The 24,633-nt window shown below is 37.0% G+C and overlaps 1 protein-coding gene across 1 annotated transcript in view; it reads left to right on the top strand.

Annotated features, from left to right (window-relative positions):
• The window catches only part of CRPPA (CDP-L-ribitol pyrophosphorylase A), a 396,240-nt gene extending 375,332 nt beyond the window's left edge, over positions 1 to 20,908 (top strand). The window contains 1 exon segment of the mRNA XM_027968498.3: positions 16,278 to 20,908. Coding sequence (XP_027824299.2) covers positions 16,278 to 16,382 — 105 coding nt within the window. The 3' untranslated portion in view covers positions 16,383 to 20,908.
• Positions 20,909 to 24,633: the final 3,725 nt, after the last annotated feature.

Raw genomic sequence — 24,633 nt, 5'->3', positions numbered from 1 at the left:
CCAGGAGAGGACTGTCACTTCCATTCAAGCATAAAGTCATTTCTCATGATCATGCTGTTTTTATGCGTGCACTTTTTTCTATTTTTTACTTTTTTTTTTAACTATTTTTACATACTTTAAAAAAAATTGTTTTTACACTTAAGACAGGCTTATTCTCTCTGTTGATGGTTTTAGATGGTCATAGTAGCTTTCCACTTCCTTCAAGTTTTTGTCAGACTGCCTTTAACTGCCATGAAGGCTTGAGACAGGGCAGAGGCGCATGTGAAATTATTCACTGAAATTCGGTGGTTTTCTGTTTTTATCTTTTAACTTCCAGTTATTTTGAAGTTTAGAAATTCTTTCCCTTCAACACTGAAAGTGTTGTGTGTTTGTGTTTTAATCTTTTCATTGTTAAGTACTGTTCTTGGAGAAAATATTGAGAGAGTCACCATTGGCTTTAGATCCCTGAAAACCCCTAGAAGTCTTTTATCCCATATCCCCTCTACTAATTTAAGTTTCATGTTCTATTGTTCATGGACTATTTCATAGCTTTTTTGAAATTTTATTTTGCTTATTTATGTGAAAATCTTAATATTTTAATCTGCCAAAACTTTCATGGACCTTAGAACGTTTTGTTTAATCACTTGCTTTCCACCTTTTATGCTAGGGTTCTCTTTTAAAAAATTGATTTGGCGTCCCTGGGTCTTGGTTGTGGCATGTGGGATCTAGTTCCCTGATCAAGGTTCTGAACCCAGGCACCCTGCATGGAGAGCGTGGGGTCTTTAGCCTCTGGACTACCAGGGAAGTCCCTGTGCTAGTGTTTTTATTCAGCACTTTTATTTTGTTCTTTTAAATACTTTGCACATTTAAATGTCACATTTCTTTTTCCTGAGACGCTTCTTCTAGATTTTCGTACTTATTTTAGAACTACTTCTTTGTTTTCCATACCTTCTAACCTATTAGATTTTCTTTCAGAAATTATTTTTTTTCCTACTTGCGGTACAGCCTTTAGTGCCAGAGTATTTTTAGGAATAAAATTTTGTTTATCTGAGGGAGTCCATCTTCTGTTTTCATTTAATGAATACTGTTTGTGGGGTATTAAGTATAAGTATTCTAGGTTGATAGGTATTTTTGGAAGGAATTTGTGTTTTTTGGTGACTTTTTTTATTTTTAGCAGTTTGCAAATATGTCGTTGAATTTTTGCTACTTCTATTGCTGTGCGAAAAACTGTTGTCCATCTAACTGTTAGTCCTCTGTTGGTGGTTCTCTCTAGCTGCTTTAGGATCATGTCTTTATGTTTAGTGTTCCATGGTTTCCTTGAAATTTGTCTACTTGTTGAATTTCCTTTTTACCCACTTTGGAATCAATAGGTTTCCTTTATGAAGGAATTTCTATATTCTACAAATTCTGGACAATTTTTTAGCAATAACTTGTTTATTACTTATCCTCATTGTCTCGCTCCTCACTTTCTGATTAACTATATATTAAACATTGCTATCATATCTGCCAAATCTCTTAACTTCTCTTTATATGTTCTGATAGGGATTTTGATTAATTTCTTCAATGCTGTCTTCACTTTCAGTAATTCTCTTTTCAAGTGAGTCTAATATGTTTGATCCATCTTTTGAGCCATTTTGTTTAAATTGTAACATTTTTATTTGTAAATTTTCTTATTTTTCAAGCCTGCTCTTTCTTTTTTTTAATTTAAATTTATTTTAATTGGAGGCTAATTACTTTAGAATGTTGTGTTGGTTCTGCCACACATCAACATGAATCCACCACAGGCGTATATGTGTTCCCCATCCTGAAACCCCCTCTTACCTCCCTCTCCATAAGCCTGCTCTTCTTTGAGGGCCTTTGCTTACTTTTATGATTCCATACTTGTTTATTTGGGTTTTTTTTTACATAGTTTTAAAATATTTTGTGCTTGGAAATCCTAATGCTGGATTCATTTTGAAACTAAACTGGTCTGTTGTTTTCTTCATAGCTTACTATTTTGAGTGCATATATGTGTTTATGTGTTTGTCTAACTTACCCAACTACATATTCTGTTTAGTGAAAAAAAACTTCTATCCATTCATATCTTAATATATAACTTATAGCTTAATATCAAGGAACTTCTTGAAATATAGTCATTGAAAGGAATCTCATTCTTACGAAGAAATATAGTTTTTAATACAAAGGGAAATACTTTTCTGTGGAACTTTACAAGTAAAATTTTGGATACTAACTACTAACACATTAAACCAATATTGAAGTCTAATGGTCATGAACTAGACATGTTTTTCTATTTTAACTGCTCAGAACTATTTCAACAGTAATTCTCTCTGCCCACTTACATGTTCCTATCAAGAAGTTTTGTTTGAATTGGGCTATTTTAGTTATCTTTCCTTGATTTAAGTTTGTAATTCAAATTTTGAATCTAAAGTTTATGGAAAAATTTTACACAGGCTTTATGTTCTAAGAGAAATTATCAGCATATTTCTCTACTAACACCTGAGCCATCCATTCAGAAAGATAGCCTTCTGAATAATTTTTTTGTCCATCCTATCATTTCTCACCCATTGTCGAAATAGTACCCATTGCTTAGCAACACCTAGTATACAAAATTTTTGCTTATGTAACCACCTCAAGTAAGAGAATACCTACATCATTGTCTATTTTATCCTCCTGACTTGGGTATATTAGTGTAAATTTATTATTGTCCCTTACACTTATGTCTGAGACCAGGCTTTTTTTTTCTTTCTCCATAGGAGAGAAATCATGTAGCATAAATTTCTTGTTTTTGACATCTTTCCAGTTTTCAAGTGTAGATACAAGTTTTTTCTCTTATTTTTATTTTCAGGAGCTTATTTCTATAATGATGTATCTTTATCTAAAAATATTGATGCTTCAAATATATCTTAACAGTTTTATATAAACCCAGATCTTTATAGAATTAATTAGCAAATTCATCTAGTTCGTTTCCTGAGTACCTACTATAGGCATAGTACTTTGATTTTAAAATTTAATTTGGGAGAGTTGCCTTTTACTTTCTACAGTTTAGTTAAGAAAATGGGATCTATACATATGCAAACTTGACAAAATATTTGTAAGAGATTGTGAGGCGAACTGTGATCATGCAAATTACTGATGTGCAATAAAATAGATGATTTCATAAGAGGAAGTCATCACAGCCAGGTCTTAGAAGATTCATGTGAGTTAGAAAGACAATTATTGGGATACAATGTTGCTGGAGAAAACTGATTATATCAGTATGGCCACAGAAGCCAATTCTATATAGTAAAGGAGGGAAACTATGTTCAGGAGGATTGATTGGGAATCATCTTGAATTCTAAGGTGAATTTTGTGCTGAAAGTAATACCATGAAAATGATTGTTCTAGTAAGGTTAGTGCAGTAGCCAAGAGTGGAAAGAAGTAGCCAGCTAGGATACTCTAGCGGGATCTGGTTACAAAATGGTAAAGACTAGACTTAGAGTGGTTGGAGTACAGCTGGTGAGGGATGTCACAACACAAACAGCAGGACATGGTAACTGTTGGGTAAACATTTTTGCTAATTAAACGAGACATTGTGTATGAGACAGCTTTTTCAACTTTATTAGGTTGGGGAATTGATATTGTGAATGATGTTGTAACAAAGTACAGTATGACAGTATGACAAGTCCCAGATCTAGCAATAATTGACACAATAATGAACTGCTTGTTCCTCGAGCCAGACGTCTGGTGCTTTTGGCTGCCCGTGTTTTACCCCACTGTGTTCTGGCTCTGAGCTCTGCATACTTTGGGTCTGTATTAATCTTTATTCTCTGTTCTTATTCAGCAGAGTAACACTGCTGCCCCCATAGGATATTCTTAACCAGTTCTCTCTTGTTTCTTAATTATCCAATTTCACAAATACTTAATGAGCACCTTCACTATGAGCAAGACCTTGTGCCAGGCGTGAAGAATAAAGGAGATGAGAAGTGCTATGGAGCGACTGTGTTCATAAGTAAACTCAAGTACGTTTTCACTAGTATTTTTCAGGAGACATTTGTTTCACTCAGACGAGCAAGAGGCAAATACTTTTCATTTGGAGAGAACTGTTTTGTTTTTCTCAGTCTCTTAGTAAATGACTGCTATTTTTCCTGCAGTTTGGGAAATTTACAAACACCAGGCATTTATTTTCATTTCCACTAGGGGACAGTATGTTTCCATTAGATTTTTTTTCTTCCATATCAGCAAATTGTATGCAGAAAGGAAATTTAGCCTCTGATTATTTGGATATGATTTTAATTATCTTATACATGTGACACAACTTTAAATATTTCTAAAGTATACAGTTTTGATTTTTGTATATTTTATGTGGTATGGATGGATACATATGCAGACATATATACAGATTTTATTTGTTTAGAATGTTGAAATTTTGTAGCATTTAGATAATTTTTACATGAGTTCACCAAAACAGGGGTGGATGGCAGAAAGATATTAATATCAAAATATAAGCCACTTGATTCTCAGGGCAGTTTTGTAATTCATGGAAATTGAATTAAGTTTTTGGTATAAAATTTGCTGAGAAAATGTAATGTTTACCCTTCCTTAAGGATAATTTCTTGAGAAATTTAAAGCCTATATTTATATATATATTTTTTAAATTATAAATTTTCTTTTAACAAGGTACATTGTATTCTTTAGGAATGATATTCATGGAAGATGAAAATCTCTAAAAGATTTTCTTTTAAGTTGTCTATAAAGATTTGGAGAACAGTGATGTCATAGCTTTTCCTGCCATTCTTTGAGACACTATCCTACAAAAGTCACATAAATTTGATTCTAACAGCATACCATAAATTTGTTTATACTTCTTTATTCAAGGAGTGATTGTCTGTGTGATAGGGTAATAGGGTTTAATGTTTAGAAATATACCTTTAAAAAGTACTTTAAGTTTAGCCACACTGGGTATGGCTTCCCTATCGTCTCTAACAGTAAAGAATCTGCCTGCAATGCAGGAGACCTGGGTTCGATCTCTGGGTCCAGAAGGTCCTCTGGAGAAGAGAATGACTACCCACTCCAGTATTCTTGCCTGGAGAATTCCACGGACAGAGGACACTGGTAGGCTATAGTCCTGGGGTTGCAAAGAGTCAGATGTGACTGAGCCACTAACACTTTCACTTTGCACAGTGGGTATAGTTTTGCTGAAAGTTGTCCTTTGAGAAAACTGAAAGAGATAGTTGATCAGTAAGGAACTTTGAGGATATGGCATTTCAGAAAATCGACCACGTGTACACTTGCAGTGTGTTACTTCTCCATCACTTGCTTCTGGACTGGCAGACTTTGCCTGTCTAAATTGTGCAGTGGATGGTGATGCTGTGCTGTGCTTAGTCACTCGGTCATGTCTGACTCTTTGCGACCCCATGGACTGTAGCCCGCCAGGCTCCTCTCTCCATGAGATTCTCCAGGCAAGAATTCTGGAGTGGGTTGCCATGCCTTCCGCCAGGGGATCTTCCCAACCCAGGGATAGAACCCAGGTCTCAGAGCAGGGGAAAAGAAAACCTGCTGTGAATGATGAGGTACCCCCTTCATCCCCAGTCTTCTGTGACAACAAAGAAATCCTCTTTCCCTTGATTTTCAGAGACCTTGCCAAAGATTTCAAAGTCCCATGAGAGACACGTGTACCCCAGCGTTCATCGCAGCAGTGTTTACAATAACTAGCACATGGAATCAACCTAGATGTCCATTGGCAGATGGATGGATAAGAAAGCTGTGGTACATTTACACAGTGGAATATTACTCAGCTATTAAAAGGAATGCATTTGAGTCAGTTCTAATGAGGTGGATGAAACTGGGGCCTATTATACAGAGCGAAGTAAGTCAGAAAGAAAAACACCAATATAGTATATTAATGCATATATATGGAATTTAGAAAGATGGTAACGATGACCCTATATGTGAGACTGCAAAAGAGACACAGATATAAAGAACAGCCTTTTGGACTCTGTAGGAGAAGGCGAGGGTGGGATGATTGAGAGAATAGCATTGAAACATGTGTATTACCATATGTGAAATAGAGCGCCAGTCCAAGTTCAATGCATGAAATAGGGCACTCAGAGCCAGTATACTGGGACAACCCCGAGGGATGGGGTGGGGAGGGAGGTGGGGGGGGTTCAGGGTGGAGGACACATGGATACCCGTGGCCAATTCATGTCAACGTATGGCGTAACCACTACAATATTGTGAAGTAATTAACCTCCAATTAAATTAATTAATTAATTTTTAAAAAAACAAAGACAAATGGGGCCTAATTTAACTTAAAAGATTTTGCAGAATAAAGGAAACCTTTTGACAAAACAAAAAGACAGCCTACCGAATGGGAGAAAATATATGCAAATCGCATAATCAATAAGGGATTGATATCCAAAATATGTAAACAGTTCATTGAAGTCAATATAAAAAACAACATAATTTAAAAGTGGGCAGAAGACCTATATAGGCCTCTTCTTCAGGGTTGGCCCGCTCTTACACCTTGAGGGTGTACTATCCTTTGTTTACCAAATAAAACTCTTAAGTTGCAACCCCAAAAAAAGTCCCATGAGAATTTTTGCATTGAAAAAAATTTTACACTACTGAAAATAAAAGATATAATCATGGGAAGGAAACCTATCCATCAACCAAAAAATGAAAAAAAAGATACAGTACGTACAAAAAAACCCTCCAAGTACAGGGTTGTATTGATAAGACTTAATTACTCTAGAGTAAATTGAGAATTATATTTTTATTTTTATTTCTTTTTTTACATTATTTTTATGTTTTATTTTAAATATAGTTATTTTTGCTTACCGGATTTTTTTTTTAATTTTTAGTTTTACTTTATTTTGCTTTACAATACTGTATTGGTTTTGCCATCCGTTGACATGAATCAGCCACGGGTGTACATTAGTTCCCAATCCTAAACCCCCCCTCCCACCTCCCACCCCATATCATCTCTCTGGATCATCCCCATGCACCAGCCCCAAGCATCCTGTATCCCGTATAGAACATAGACTGGCGATTCATTTCTTACATGATAGTATACGTGTTTCAATGCCATTCTTCCAAATCATCCCACCCTCTCCCTCTCCCACAGAATCCAAAGAGAATTATATTTTTAAAAGATAAAAGTAATCAGAACTTTCATGAATCTTTCATCTAAACACAGTGTATAATAGCCAGGACATGGAAACAACCTAGATGTCCATCAGCAGATGAATGGATAAGAAAGCTGTGGTACATATACACAATGGACATTAAAAAGAATACATGTGAATCAGTTCTAATGAGGTGGATGAAACTGGAGCCGATTATACAGAGTGAAGTAAGCCAGAAAGAAAAACACCAATATAGTATACTAACACATATATATGGAACTTAGAAAGATGGTAATGAGTACCCTGTATGCAAGACAGCAAAAGAGACACAGATGTGTAAAGCGGACTTTTGGACTCTGTGGGAGAGGGTGGGATGATTTGGGAGAATGGCACTGAAACATGTATACTATCATGTAAGAAATGAATCGCCAGTCTATGTTCGATACAGGATACAGGATGCTTGGGGCTGGTGCATGGGGATGATCCAGAGAGATGATATGGGGTGGGAGGTGGGAGGGGGGGCTTCAGGATGGGGAACTCATGTACACCCGTGGCTGATTCATGTCAATGGATGACAAAACCAATACAGTATTGTAAAGCAAAATAAAGTAAAAATAAAAATTAAACTAAAAAAAAGAATAAACACAGTGTATTTCTTCAGAGAAATGTCTGTTCAGAGCCTGTATCCATTTTTTAACTGGGTTGTTTGTTTTGTTTTCTATTAAGTTGTATAAGGTCTTAAAAATATATATATTATGGATTATACATCAATTATACTTCACTATAAAATAAAAATGTTTTTAAAATAACATATTTTATCCTAATTCTGAAGGTACAAAGTGATAACGAAATAGTTAAATATGACAAGTTTCTAGTCACAACCCATGGTGAATTCTAATGCTAAATAATTCAGTTTGAGGATATAAAAAATTTCAAATAGCAATTTTATGTTGATATTTTATTTGGTATTTTTCCTGATATTTAAAAAAATCCAGCTGTAAGAAACTCTTTCAAGATGTCAGTGAGAAATTGCTAACCTGCTGAATAAAATTAAGTACATACATTTCGGTTGTTACTTTTAGCTTGACTTCCATTATATCTTTCTTAACCTCTAAATCAGCAGAAAGCTAAAACCTTGTGAATTGTTGCTATGATTCTTTTGGTGATCTTTTATTGAAAATTGCAATATTCAGACAAAAACATTTTCTTTGTACAGATTTTGAGTATTTTGGTGGGGGTAAAAATGTAGACAGTATTATGAATTGTCAGTTTTATATAGCAAATCAAATTTAGTTCCTTGAATTTAGATAGTCTTGAAAGTAAGTTTTACAAAGCTTACTTTTCTTACTAGAATAAAACGTGTTTATTCTGAAAATTTTGAAAATAAAGCAAAATATAAAGATGAAATAAAAATAGCCATAAATCTGTCATCCAAGAATAACTCTTGTTTACATTTTGATATCTTTCTGTCCAGTAATCAAAGAAACCTGGCTACTTTATGACCAGTTTCTAGTTTATAGTATAGCTTTAACCAAGAAAAAAAAGTGAATGTTGCATTTTCCAGCTAGAAGTTATATTACATTATTATTTTACGAGATGATAGTGTTTGCAATTATTATATTTTTTCTAAAATGTGACATTGTTGTTAAGTGAATAGTGTGATAAAGTAAAAGAAGTAATTCCTGTTATGACAATAATTTAGACTTAAGCAGAAATGTTGCAACGCTATAGACTATAGCCTGCCAGACTCCTCTGTCCATGGGATTCTCCAGGCAAGAACACTGCAGTGGGTGACCATTTCCTCCTCTAGAGGACCTTCCTGACCCAGGAATGGAGCCTGCATCTCTTACTCTCCTGCACTGGCAGGTGGATTCTTCACCTCTAGTGCTACTTGGAAAATACCATAGACTTTAACATATCTTTTTATATATCCTCCCATTTTTCGTTTAATTTTTAAAAATTAATGCTTTTGTTTTTTATGTGTTATATAAACATTGATGTGCGATGTTCACAGTTTATTCTCTCTGACTGCCGAGTATAAATCAAGGTAAACCTGAAGCCTAGAAATGAATGTTGCTAATGTTACACACAGAGGTCCCCTGATGAGTCGGTGGTAAAGAATCTGCATCTAATGCAGGAAATGTGAGTTCAGTCCCTGGTTCCAGAAGATCCATGCCCTGGGGAAGGAAATGGCAGCCTATTCTTGCCTGGGAAATCTCATGGACAGAAGAGCTTGGCAGGCTAAAAGTCCGTGGGGGTCACAAAAGCGTCAGATACAATTTAGCAACTGAACAACGAAAGTTATACATCGTAAATAAACTGCTGATTAATTTGGGTACTTTTTTCTTAATTTTTTGTTGGGTGCACACTTTTCTTACCATACCTACGTAAATTCTAGCTTATCACACTGATATGCCACTCTAAGAATCAGTCATTTCTTATCGCAAAATATTTCTTCTCCATCTTGGAACTCTACAACATTTTCCTCCTCTTTCTCTCATCATTTTATTCTGTCTCCTTGAGGAACCACTCCTGCCTTCTGTGATCCTACCACGCTCTGAATCCCCTCATTTCTCTTATGCCCAGCTATAGCCATGTTACCTACAGTCTAGTCTCTTGAGAGTCCCTTGGACAGCAAGGAGATCAAAGCAGTCAGTCCTAAAGGATATCAGCCCTGAATATTCATTGGAAGGACTGATGATGAAGCTGAAGCTCAAATACTTTGGCCACCTGATGTGAAGAGCTGACTCATTTGAAAAGACCCTGATGCTGAGAAAGATTGTGGGCAGGAGGAGAAGGGGACGACAGAGGATGAGATGGCTGGATGGCATCACCGACTCTATGGACGGGTTTGGGTAGACTCTAGGAGTTGGTGATGGACAGGGAGGCCTGGCATGCTGCAGTTCACGGGGTCTCAAAGAGGACTGAGCGACTGAACTTTTTTTTTTTTTTTTTTTTGCTGCTTTGTGTTCTACTTCTTTACTTGTCAAGTAATATTTTACTGCCTGTCATACATTAGTTATAATACATTATAAAAGTAGTTCTGGCTTATTTTAGCTTCTTGCAAAGAATAAAATTTGCTCTGGCGAGCAGTTGTGTTATTGGAAAATCAACTTGCTATTCTGGAGGTTGTTAAAGCTTTGTTCGGGCAGCTCTTGTTCAGTTTTGTCCTTATTCCTGGGCTGTAGGCATGGCCAGTCAGATATCTCGGCTGAAGGTCATGAATGTTCACCAAGGTCTCCATGTTCCAGCCTAAATCACATCTAATCTCCTAAGTACAGAGCAGCTTCTGAAATCTCTGCTCCTCCCTCCAGTTTGCCAGCAATTATTCTCTTTTAGTCCCCATGGAATCTCTTCCTATGCAAGCACCAAGTAGGAACTGGCCAAACAAGTGGAATTTTCAGCAGAATTTTAGGAATTCTTTGCAACTCTCCCCTTACCATGATATTTTTTGCCCAATAGGAGCCACTTGGGCAATTTTAAATTGTAACCTCTGTTTTTAACATCCAGAGAGACCGTCATTCTCTTGGGCTCTATTTCTCTTCTTCATAAGTTTTGAAAAATTCTCTTAACAAGACATCTGGGGTGAATGTTAGCCAATGGTCTCTGCTTTCAAGGATGGTGGACATATGTTGGTTACTGTCTTAGATCTGTAAACAACATTTTTACCTAGAGTTTTTCAGGTTTAATGGTTGTGTGTGGTGAATTAGTGAGTAGGTGATATCAACTACACTGTTGTGGCTTCATAAAAATATTTCTAGCAGCTGTTATAATAGAATATTTGTTAGATGTCGGTGATTTACATGTCTTACTTGGTTTAGTCCTTACCAAAAAGATTCTGTAAAGTGTATCAAGAGGGACTTTCCTGGCAGTCCAGTGGTTAAGACTTCACCTTCCAATGCAGAGAGTATGGGTTTGATCCCTGCTTGGGGAGCTAAGATCTCACATACCTAGTGGCCAGAAATCCAAAACATAAAACAGAAGGAATATTGTAACAGATTCAATAAAGACTTAAAAAAAATGGTCCACATCAAAAAAGTATTCAAAAAAAATCAGGAATACATATCATCAGCATGACTTTTCAGTGTTCATGTTGACCTTGCTCATGCAGTTTTAACATTACACATTTTATCCTGTAATATTTGGAACACAGGAATGAATGCCTATACCATATATGTAAATATGGATGAATGATAATAAAATGCCTACCTGTAATGCCCCTCACATCTTTTGTCTCCATCAAGAGTTAAAATACTGTTTTGCAAATCCATTTTCAGCAGAAAATGCATGTTAAAGATTTATTTGCATTTTTTTTACTTATGTTATCAGTACTTCTATAGAGAAATGGAGTTTTGAGATGAGTTTGAAATCCATAAATTATTTGTATATCTAATCTGTGTACCTACTAGAATTTTCTAAGTATGTGTCTGTCTCACCATCTTCTGTAAATTAGCTCTTAAAATTCCATGCTTTTCAAAGATGAAATGATTGAGCTCAGGCAGAGAGGAAAAACAAATATTTAGTGAACTACCATAGGTTATTTTCACTGAATTCTAATCTTTGCAATTGCAAATGATGCCTATAAACAATTGTGAATCTTTAAAAGAACATTCTTACTTAAATTCATTATTAGTTAGATATGTAAGTTATGCAGCAATCAAAATGAGCATGGAAGATTTATTCCAAGATAGAGAAATGTGATTTTCTAGCCCTAGAATCTTAAACTCCTTGGAAGAAAAGTTATAACCATCCTAGATAGCATATTCAAAAGCAGAGACATTACTTTGCCGACTAAAGTCTGTCTAGTCAAGGCTATGGTTTTTTCCTGTGGTCATGTATGGATGTGAGAGTTGGACTGTGAAGAAGGCTGAGCACTGAAGAATTGATGCTTTTGAACTGTGGTGTTGGAGAAGACTCTTGAGAGTCCCTTGGACTGCAAGGAGATCCAGCCAGTCCATTCTGAAGGAGATCAGCCCTGGGATTTCTGTGGAAGGAATGATGCTAAAGCTGAAGCTCCAGTACTTTGGCCACCTCATGTGAAGAGTTGACTCGTTGGAAAAGACTCTGATGCTGGGAGGGGTTTGGGGGCAGGAGGAGAAGGGGCCAACAGAGGATGAGATGGCTGGATGGCATCACTGACTCGATGGACGTGAGTCTGAGTGAACTCTGGGAGTTGGTGATGGACAGGGAGGCCTGGCGTGCTGCGATTTATGGGGTCGCAATGAGTCGGACACGACTGAGCAACTGAACTGAACTGAACAGAATCTTAAACAGACTTTTTTTCTGCCTTCATTTCTTTGTTACTATGCTGCTTTCATTATAAGTGTAAACTGGTTTCAAAGAGACTATGCAGATCACCTTTTCGTGTTTATTTTTGAATGGAAAATCTTAATTATCATCATCTGTTGTATATCTCAATTTAATGAGACTTAGAAATAGATGTGTATCATACCCTGCAACATTGTAATTAATTGATCATTAAGAGTGACAAATATGTGTCTATAGGTGTTTTCTAGTTTTTTCAGTTTTAGAATACTTATTTCTATATTTATGAATGGTGTGTCATGAATGATATCTACTCCTATCTGTGAATCACATTTTAAGCTCAAACATATCTGGCTTTTAAATGATTTGTTCGTGTGATTTCATATTCTTGAAACTGATACAGAATTTGAAATCCATTATTGAAATGTCATTAAAACTCAGTCACAAGAGGCAAAGTAGCCACTGTTCAGCCCCAGTTCACCTTCCCCATCTCTACCTCTTAGAACACAATCAGGGAAACTGATGAAAAGAGTAGCTGAAGCAGAGATAATCTCTTAACTATCATCATCAAAGATGAGAACCTAAGCCTGGGCTAGTGTAGGCATGGTGGTAGTGGGAAGGCTTCGATAAGATAGCATTCTTCCTTGCACAGTTGCCAGACTTCTGGGTAAATATGTAAATAGGAGTAAACAAAGTAATCAAATACTTGTCATTGTTAATAAATGAATCAAATAGAAAGGGTGAATATACGTCCATCAGAGTCAGAGCTCCCTTTGCTTTGAATTTGGTACAGTTTAAGGAGTGCTACAGTGTGTAAGGCATTGAACTAGAGTTTTCATCTTCAAAGATAAAATATTCTTTGTGTCAAGAAACAGCTCTTGTTATATGGCAGCCTGGAAGGGAGAGGAGTTTGGGGAGACTGGATTCATATATATGTATGGCTGAGTCCTTTTGCTGTTCACCTGAAACTATCACATTGTTAATTGGCTATACCCCAATACAAAGTAAAAGGTCTTTTAAAAATGTGAAAGAAACTGATCATCTGGTGGAATAGATGGTCAGCTAGAAAGACTATTAGAATTAAGTAAATATTCACCTCACTCAAATTGAATTGGAGAACAGCAGTCAAAGAGATTTTAAGAGTCACTGATGCCTGAGTTGAACCTCAGAGTTAGTTGGGTCAACTAGGCTAGGATGCAAGTGGGACAGCTTTTCTGACAAAGGGATTAGTTAGTGCAAAGGGATGAAAGCTTGGGAAATGGCTTGTATGGGCAATCTTAAACAGTTCTACATAGCTTGGAAAACTGAGTGATTTTAAGGGAATAGTAAGAAGAGGCTTGGAAGGATAAAAGACCTGCCAGTTCATAACTGATCCTGAAGTTTAAAGATAGCCTTCAAAGGATTTTAGGCAGAATTATGATGTGATCAGATTTTTATTATTTATAATCAGTGTTTTCATTGCTATGGAGGAAATAGGATAGAAGAGGACAGACTTTAGAGAGACTACAAGATTGTTTTAGTAATTTGGGGCCCAAGGTATTATGCTGAGAGTGGCAGTTTGAGTGGAATATATGGATAAAGAGGTAGAAGCAGGGGGTGCTAGCAATATATTGAATGTTGGGATAAGGCATTATGGAAATGCCAAAGTGTGGAAACTGGTCACTAGGTCGCTCCATTTGGATATAGCTCAACTCATCACCCTAGGACCTTAAGGTATTAACTCTGTTTCCACTTTCATTTTCCTTTCATATTATCATCCCTTCATACATTCAGGAAGCTTAAATAATTTTTTTAAAAAACCCAGAATTTCATAGAATATGAATTTCAAAGGAAGAATATGATTTCAAAGGCAAAAACCACATTTTAGCAACGTGTGAGGTAACTCATTTCACAAATCTGCCTGATAATTTACTTAAGAAACAAGATTTTTTCCCCCTCCACACCAGTTCTCACAGTTTATAACAGTTTGTTGTCGAAGAACACTAAGAAAAAGATGAAAAGAATTGCATCATCAGAGAAATGCTCACACTTCAGTGAAGAGCCAAAGTTGGTCAGATATTGGATTCAGGGAAAATAACCTTTTGTTTCACAGTATTAGCATTTGAAATTGTATCAGTGCTTTTCTTGGTACTTTCAGCAGGTATTTTTTCTATAACAAAAGTGCTTATAAAAGCATTTCTCCTTTATCTGGGGCACCAAGTCCCTGCCAGTGGCTGCAGTCTGATTTCTAGCAGTGCTGAGCCCTTAGAACAGCAAGCCAGTGCAGAGTGACTGCATAAACTCATGCTAGCAGAGCGTCTATGATTGGAGGTTGCCAGCGACTGAGTTCTGGTCTGTTTTCTGGTAGGGCTGAGTTCCAGTCCTCCCTTCTCTGGAGGCCCAGGGTGAAGTCCCATAATGCCTGGGTATCTGCAGGTGCCAGGAGATATCTGTAAGGCCACCCCTTTTGTCCCCCTCTCGCCCCTCCTCCTCCTCCTCCTTTCAGGCTGGCTTCCTTTCCTCCCTTTGAAATGTTTGAAGACCTGAGATATTTTCATTTACTCTGTTAGTACTTGGATCTGAAGTTCTGTCTCTATGGGCGATTTTCTGAGAGACTGTATTCCTGTATTTAAGGGAGTGTCTGATGAAGACTACCAAGTATATATGTGTGTTTCAACTCTGTGTTCTGTGTTGTGATTTTTGATGGCCACTTTGCTTTGTCTGGCCACCATTTGGTTTAAACCTGCTGCCATTTTGTTAGAACTTGATTTTCTTTCCCTGTGCCTTGAGACCAGGACTCTTAGGAACACTTACCTAGACCATCTCTAACTCCTGAGACTGAGGGAAAAAATGGGAAAAAAACCTTAAAAATTTTTATTTATTCCAACTGTTTTTTATAAACTAGTAAATACCTGATATTAATGTTTATTTGTTGACCTAATATAGACATGTCTTAGAGTAATTGACTTCCCTGGTGGCTCAGACGATAAAGCGTCTGCCTACAATGTGGGAGACCTGGGTTCAATCCCTGCATTGGGAAGATCTCCTGGAGAAGGCATTGGCACCCCACTCCAGTATTCTTGCCTGGAAAATCCCATGGATGGAGGAGCCTGGGAGTCTACAGTCCATGGGATGGTAAAGAGTCAGACATGACTGAGCGACTTCACTCAGAGGCTGAGTTTGTGGTTGCCAGGGGCTAAATCTGTGATTGGTGGTTGCCAGGGGCTGAGTCCATGATTGGTGGTTGTCAGGGGCTGAGTCTATGATTGGTGGCTGCTAGGGGCTGAGAAGTGGAGGAAATGGGGGAGAAGTTGGTCAGAGGATAGGAACTTCCAGTTAGGAGATGAGTAAGTTCAGAGAATTTAATGGACAGCCTCGTGGCTGAATAGTTAACAGTACTGTATTGTATACTTCAAGATTGCTGAGAGAGTAGATCTGAAATGTTTATGTGTGCATGCTCAGTCCCTCAGTTGTGTCCAACATTCTGTTATCCCATGGACTGTAGCCCACCAGGCTCCTCTGTCCATAAGGTTTTCCAGACAAGAATACTGGAGTGGGTTGCCATTCCCTACTCCAGGGGATCTTCCTGACCTACAGATGGAACCCCTGTCCCCTGTACTAGCAGATGAATTTTTTTTACCACTGAGCCACCTGGAAAGCCCATAAATGTTATTACCCACCTTCAAGTGATAGATGTGATGACAAGCCTTACTTGAGTAATAATTTTGCTATATATATATATATATATATACACACATATGTATATGTAGATCACATCCTCACATTATATAGCTTAAATTTATACAGTGTTATACTTACATTTATATCTCTATAAAGTTGGGGGGAAGTTTCCTTAAAAATATCCTTTTAAAAAGAAAAGTAGCTCCTTGTTAAATGTAATGTGTTGATATCCTTTATTTCTAGAACAAATATTGTTTTATTTTCTTTCAGGAGGAACAGAAGCTACGAGAAAGTTTAAGGCAAGGCGCCACCATTATTGCTGCCTTAATCAAAGAAAGAAATTCTGGACTCATTGGTCAACTACTGGTAGCATAAAGAACATGGAGGAAATTACCTGCTGTGTTCTTAGAAACATTCCCCTAAGTATTTCTTTTGTGCTTTCCTCCGAATTGTATATGGTAGAATGTTGAAGTTGTCTTTTATAATTTGTAGGATGTGATGCTTAGGTGAACTTAAAAACACTTTTATGCGTGCCAAATATAAATTCCCTAAATTGGAAAAGAACAAACAAGTGGAAAATAATGGCCTTCACATGAAGAATCTTCTCACAAAGGCATGAAAGGGTAAAATGGAAATAATGAGTAGTCAGCTAATTCTCCAAGGAATGAAAGTTTAGAAAATGTCAACTATTATCTCTATGTTAATTAGTGAATCACTGTATAATGAGACTAATAATTAAGATTAATGATTATTTTTAATTCTAACAGTATCCTTTCTCTGTGGGTTATTTGAATTGCATTCTGATTTTTCATAACTTGACAAAAAAGAGATAGCAGTGAACTATGATCTGAGTATCTTCACGAATAGCCTCACATTACCTTAGATTCCTAAAGGAGATAGACTCACCTTCTGCTTTTCTAATGTTTTAAAATTGTATGTTTTCCTTGGTTTATGAAATATAGTTTTGACTTACATTAATTTAAAAGGCTTCTGATTTTTCTGAATAACTTTAAAAGAAGATTGGAAAGTGTCATGAAATTAATACTGGTCCATCTCAAGTTAGTCTTCTGAAAGGTGTACCAACTACTGGTAGTTGTTCAGTTTGGTTCAGTTCAGTCACTCAGTCATGTCCGACTCTTTGCAACCCCATGAACCGCAGCATGCCAGCCCTGCCTGTCCATCACCAATTCCCGGAGTCCACCCAAACCCATGTCCATTGTGTCGGTGATGCCATCCAACCATCTCATCATCTGTCGTCCCCTTCTCCTCCTGTCCTCAATCTTTCCCAGCATCAGGGTCTTTTCAAATGAGTCAGCTCTCTGCATCAGGTGGCCCAAAGAATTGGAGTTTCAGCTTCAACATCAGGCCCTCCAATGAACACTCAGGACTGATCTCCTTTAGGATGGACTGGTTGGATATCCTTGCAGTCCAAGGGACTCTCAAGAGACTTCTCCAGCACCACAGTTCAAAAGCATCAATTCTTCAGTGCTAAGCCTTCTTTATAGTCCAACTCTCACATCCATACATGACTACTGGAAAGACCATAGACTTGACTAGATGGACCTTTGTTGGCAAAGTGATATCTCTGCTTTTTAATATGCTGTCTAGGTTGGTCATAACTTTTCTTCCAAGGAGTAAATGTCTTTTAATTTCACGGCTGCAATCACCATCTGCAGTGATTTTGGAGCCCCCAAAAATAAAGTCTTGACACTGTTTCCCCATCTATTTGCCATGAAGTGATGGGACCAGAGGCCATGATCTTAGTTTTCTGAATGTTGAGCTTTAAGCCAATTTTTTCAATCTCCACTTTCACTTTCATCAAGAGGCTCTTTAGTTCTTCTTCACTTTCTGCAATAAGGGTGGTGTCATCTGCATATCTGAGGTTATTGATATTTCTCCTGGCAATCTTGATTCCAGCTTGTGCTTCTTCCAGCCCAGCATTTCTCATGATGTACTCTGCATAGAAGTTAATTAAGCAGGGTGACACTATACAGCCTTGACGTACTCCTTTTCCTATTTGGAACCAGTCTGTTGTTCCATGTCCAGTTCTAACTGTTGCTTCCTGACCTGTATACAGGTTTCTCAAGAGGCAGATAAGGTGGTCTGGTATTCCCATCTCTCTCAGAATTTTCCACAGTTTATTGTGATCCACACAGTCAAAGGCTTGTTGATTGTACATCAAATAATTTTAATAACTGCTGCCTTTTAAAGTTCTTATTCTTTCAGATTTCCACTGGTATATACATCTTAGATACTGATGATTTTCCCTTTACCTTATATTTTATAATTCTGTGAATTCAATCACTAGAGATGCTTTTTGTTCTATATATATATATACTTTATAAAAACACATTAGATAGGGTTATGCCAGAGCTTAACCTGCCACATGGGAACTATGAAAGTTGCATAAAATGTTTTCAGTTACAGATAGTCTGTGAATTATCTGCCTTGTCCAATCTCTTCTTAACATGTTCGGTAATTTTCCCTTCATTCCCCAAGTATCTATAGTAATTGGAGAGTTTATATTTTATATTTAAATAATAGTAGAGTATAAAGGACATGAAATAATTGTTGCAGTGTATTCTCCTAGGTGAAGTGTGTTGGTTTGAATGAATGTAGACTTGAATCTAAATTCCTGGGCTCACCATTTTCTCTCCCTCTCTGTCTCTTGGGATGTTAAGAAATATAAATAAATCATTTAATTTAAAATCTCGAGGATGAAAATATATGGGCATTGTGTGGATATTGGTTAGAACTCTCTTTGTTAAGGTGGGTTGGCTGCATTGTAAAAGGTCATAGGTGTTCCTGTTGATGTCTTCAGGTGAGTGTTTTAAGAATTTGAAAGTGCTCATAAAGGCAAAAGGGGGAAAATTATCAAGATTTTAAAGAAAAGATTCATGTCTTTAGGTGCATGGTGGGAAACTGGGCATTTCTCTAGCACAAACAATATCAGTGTATCTATTGAGTGCTGGCTGCGTCACCTTAGATTTCAGTGGAATAATGGACTGTTCAGTTGAAAGGCATACTGTTTGTTCCAAGGTGAATTCTTCTCTGGTATAACGTTATACCAGATGACCACTTACCTGGGAACAGTTAGTATGCCTTTACCCTAGGCAGTTATAAACATTTAGTGTTGTGAGTTTTAGATAAAATATTAAGTTGGGTCTGAAATCCCCATCATCATTATGGCATTTAATTTTTTTCTTTATAATTTGCAAACTGATTCACAGCATTGGAAATAATTTAAAGAAATCTCCTCACATCCTTTACTGAAAACTGAGGCTCAGAGATCTTCACTGACTTCTCCAAAAACACGTGTCTGCTTAGTAGCAAAAAACAGGGCTTAAACTTGGGTACTAAGAATGAATTTTAAGCTCATTTCCTATATACCAATGATTGCGGGCAAGGGACATCCAGCAGCAAGGCTGTGGGAAATGAACCAGAGGCTCTGGGTGAGTATTGGAGGAATGGATGCAAAGGGACATGTCAATCCAGTGGCCGCAGAAAGTCCTGAGGCTTTTGGCTTTCCAACATACAGAAATCATAGCTAAGGATAAAGGGAACAAGAGGAATATTCCCCAAGAGAGAAAGGTAAATCAGCTGTGTTAAGAGATCCAGAGGCAACTTTACAGGTATGTTTTCATCTTCATTTCTGGAAACATACATTCACGAAAACTGTCCATTTCGCATTATTTTCCAAAGTTCCTTTAAAAACAATGGTAAAGTATGCCTGAGGATTGCTGAAATTGCTTTCTACTTGGAAAAATTCGTGGAAAGACAGTTTTCTTTTTAAATGTATGCCACTTAATTACATGCCTTTTAAAGTTAGCCTTTTTAGGAAGTTAACACAGTGTGATCAGTTTGTTTGTTTGTTTGTTTGTTTTCAAGAAAGTGCTCAGCCTGAGAGACGACTTGTTGTAAATACTTATCTGCAGATAAAAGTCAGATCCCTGTTCTACCCAAAGCCATTCTTACTGTGGCCACTTTAAGCATTTTGCATTGGTTTGCCATGAAAAGGCTCTATATTAAACAGTTGACCCTTGCACAGTACAAGTTTGAATTGCATTGGACCACTTATATGTGAGTTTTTTCAGTAGTACCTGCTACAGTACTACACAATGGTTGAATGTTCAGATTGGAAGGAACCATGGATACAAAGGGCCAACTATAAATTATACACAGATTTTCAACTACTGGGGAGGTCAGTGCCCCTAACCCCTGCATCTTCAAGGGTCATCTGTAATTATAACTATCAAATTTTACTTTATATATGTGCATGCAGTATTTATTTTATAAAAATAAATTTGCAATATTACATTTCTTAAGTAGGTAAATTTTACTTCCTTTTAATGTTGAAACTAATTATATCAAAGAAACATAAACTATAATATTTTAACAAAATGTTAAAGCCATTTAATATAAAGATTTGAAATTATTTTAAAAGTTTAATCAAAAATAAACAGAATAACTGATAAATACATATTGTTTTAGTATTTATTAATATAGTTTCAAATAAGTGGGCTAGAAGTGGCTGTACAGGTGGTGTTTGGCACTGTAACATTTATATATGTTCTCATGTATTTTTAGTTTCACAATTATGAAAGTGTATATATCTTTTAAAGTGAAAAGTAGGAAACTACTATTAAATATTTTAAATGTTCTCTTTATAAAACAAAATAGAGGTAATTGATAACTAAATTATTGATATGTTTAAATCTAATGACAGTTTTCATTGATATTTAGCATATATGTATTTATTTTTCAAACTGACTCAGCCTCAACTGAATAACTAAATACAGTATTCTCAAACTGTAACAGTATGATGTTTTACATTGCATACAAGTAGAATTGGAGATTCATCTATATTCTGTAAAATATATTAAAAATTTACAAAACCAGAAGTCATAATTAGCTTTTTTCTTCTGTCCCTTCTATTTAGCAGGTTTCCCAGCAGTTCCTTTGGCAGCTAAGGATATAAAAGCTGTATTTAGGCACAGTGGAAAAATATTGTGTCCTCTTGATGTCTGCATGGGTGTGGTGGGTTGAATTGCTGTTTAGAAATACTCCTTCCTTCCACTTAGCTTCCACAGGAGGAATTTATGTCCACTTCTTGACTTTGGGATTCATCACAAAACCTCCTTTGGCCAACAGAGCAACTCAGAAGTGGCAGGGCACTGCTGAGATAAGACCTTAGAGACCTTTCATGTTGCTGCTTGCTTTTTCCCACTTCTGACACCACCGTGAGATGCACATCCTCAGCCTGGCCTGCTGCCTCCAAAAGAAAACAAGAGCCTGGATCACCTGACTTCCAGCTAGGCATCAGATGGATGAAAAAGCCCGCCTGAGACTGGCAGGGCCTCCAGCAGACAGGTGAACTCAAAAAACATCTATGGGCTTTTTTCTTTTTGTTTTGCTATTACTGAGTTTTGAATCTTTTTATTGAGCACCCACCGTAAGCAAGGAAAGGGAATCTGTGGTAGTGTGTGGTACATTTAATCTCAAACGCCTAGAATCTATCTGGAGACACACATTTTGCTAAAGGAGATAGTTTATAAGGAGACCTGTTGGTTAGGGCAATGATCCCAAAGTCTTAGAAGGTTCTCTGGATGCCTCCTTCCCTGTTAGTTGTTACTAAAGGAGAAAATCAGACCTGAATATTATAGAAAAGTTTTCAGAAGAAGTTAAACTTTCTTGAGTCTAAAATGATATTGATTATAGAAATAGCTAACATTTGTTGAATGAATTACTGTGTTCCAGAAACTGTTCTTAGTGCTTTTTCATATGCATAACTTTTTCTTTATAATAACTTCATGTCCTCAGTAGCATACCAGTCTCCATTTAAAAGACGAAGAAACCAAGGTATGTACGTTTTTAATAACTGTAAGTAACAGAGTCACTCAAGCACCAGGTGCAAGGATTGAGATTCAGATTTGATTATCTAACTTTGGAGTTTTTATTCCTAAGCATGATTCTATATAGTATAATAAAACATACTATTTTTCCCATGGAAAGGCATATTTTAAAAAAAATTTTATTGTAGTATAGTTGATTTACAGTGTTGTGTTAGTTTCTACTGTTTGGCAAAGCGAATCAGTTTCACATATACAAATATCCACTCTTTTAATTTTTTTATTCTTTTCTCATATAGTTTATTACAGCATACTGAGTAGAGTTCCCTGTGCTCCATAGCAGGTTCTTATTAAGGAAGTTAGTGTTAGTCGCTCAGTCACTCATAAAAAGAACAAAATAACGTCCACAACTCTGTGTGTGTGTGTGTGTGTGTGTGTGTGTATATGTATGTGTGTCTGTGTGTGTGAAGGAAAATGGCAACCCACTCCAGTATCCTTGCCTGGAAAATCCCATGGATAGAGGAGCCTGGTGGGCTACAGTCCATGAGGTCGCAAAGAGTTGGGCACGACTGAGCGGCTAACACACATACATACACACACCACATCATTTCCATTCCTCTTTTGTTGAACATTTAGGTTGATTCCATGTCCTAGCTATTGTAAATAATGCTGCAGTCAATATTGGGGTGCGTCCATCTTTTCCAGTTATGATTTTCTTCAGGTACATGTCCAGGTGTCAGAGGACGTTTAAGGAATCCAGTATGTTGCACTTTTCTTCCTTTGTGTGCCATTTCTCAAGGATTCTCTGTTCCTTATCAGTTCCTATTCCAGGAATGAGTAGAGCTGCACGCAGCTCTCAGGAGTGAGATCATGAGAAACAGTATCTGCTTGGATTCCTTTCTGTAACTCCCTTCAGTGACTCTTTTCAGTGTCAGTGACCTTGTATGTACTAGACTATCCATATTGTGGCTATTGATAAAATTTCATCCTGTGTAATAGCTGAGTAATCATCTTACTAAAGATACATAAGCCTGCATTTCTGCTAATAAAGCACCCTTGCTCCATCAGAGTTTGGGTCCCCATGTCTGTCTGTCTTTCTTTCTTTCTCTCTCACTCTCTTTCACTTTCTTATCATTGACTCGATTGGCAGGTTCTGGTCCATTAAAGGACCCCAACACCCAGGAGTGGGGTTGCTAGGTCATATGGTATTTCTATTTTTAGTATTTAAAAGAACCTCCATACCATTCTCCATTGCAGCTATACTAATTTACATTCCCACCAACAGTACAGGAGGGTTCCCTTTTCTCCACATCCTCTCTAGCATTTATTGTTCATAGGTATTTTGATGATGGACATTCTGACCAGTGTGAGGTGATCCCTCATTGTGGTTTTGACTGCACTTCTCTAATAATTAGTGATGTTGCGTGTCTTTTTATGTGCTTTTTGGCCATCTGTATGTCTTCTTTGGAGAAATGTCTGTTTAGGTCTTCTGCCCATTTTTCGATTGGGTTGGTTGTTTTTGATGTTAAGCTTCATGAACTGTTTGTATATTTTGGAGGTTAATCCCTTGTTGGTCATATAATTTGCAAATATTTTCTCCCAATCTGAGGGTTGTCTTTGTCTTTTTGTTTATGGTTTCCTTTGTTGTGCAAAAGCTTTTAAGTTTAATTGGATTCCATATGCTTATTTTCTTTTTATTTTCAGTACTCTAGGAGGTAGATCAAAAAAGACCTTACAGTGATTTATGTCAAAATACAGCTCTGTGTACCTGTCCATCCCAAACTCCTAATCGATCCCTCTCCCCCATCTTTAGCCTTGGTAACCTTGAGTTTGTTCTCTTAAATCTGTGAGTCTGTAAAACATACTATTTTAAGATCCCTTAAAGACTGACTCTCAGAAATGGGAATCTTGATTTTTTTTTTACTAGCAAGAGGAAGAAAATGGGTAAAGTCCATTACCTTTGAGTGTTGCTGTACTCTTCCTTCCCTTTGGCCATTGCCACTCCACACAGACAGTATTTTAGAACATCCTTGGGTTTGTATGTGCCAGTAAACCTACAAAGACTGATCCATTGTTGTTTTTCAGTCGCTCAGTTGTGTCTGGCTCTTTGCGACCCCATGAACTAAACTCCACTAAACTCCTCTGTCCATGGGATTTCACAGGCAAGAATATTGGAGTGGGTTGCCGTTTCCTTCTCCAGGAGATCTTGCTGACCTAGGGATCAAAACCACATCTCCTGCATTGGCAGGTGAATTCTTTACTGCTGAGCCACCAGGGAAGCCGAAGACTGATACACACATAAAAATTTTTTATCACTCACAGAGATGGCAGTCTTTGTGCTCTGAAGTTGTTGGGATTTCCTCAAGCATTGAATGATCAAACATACCTGGATAACAGAAGTGTAACATAGAAAAGAGGAAATATTGCCTTGATGAACTAGAGTTGCATTGCAGATATTTGTGCCTCAACAAGACCTAAAAAGAGAAGTTGAAATCCATTCATTATCTTTGCAAGAGAAAGGAAGGTCTAGAGGACATCTAGGCAGAAGAAAGCAGGAAGTCTTCTCTTGTTATGAGACTGTCCCGAGTGTTCTCAGTGTTTGCTTGATGGGGAAATTTGGGGATGAATGGTGTCAGCATGATGAGCTTGACCTACGCAGAGCCAAGTAACTTTTCTCTTCCAATCTGAAATATTAGAATCTTTGATTTCTAAAAAGATCCTCATTATTTGAAAGTTGCTAAGAGAGTAAATCTTGAAAGCAGTTACCCCAAGAAAAA

Source organism: Ovis aries, chromosome 4, assembly GCF_016772045.2.
Source record: "Ovis aries strain OAR_USU_Benz2616 breed Rambouillet chromosome 4, ARS-UI_Ramb_v3.0, whole genome shotgun sequence".
NCBI classification, from domain to species: domain Eukaryota; kingdom Metazoa; phylum Chordata; class Mammalia; order Artiodactyla; family Bovidae; genus Ovis; species Ovis aries.
The sequence above is the reverse complement of the archived record's forward strand: the minus strand, read 5'-3'. Positions and strand labels throughout refer to the sequence as shown.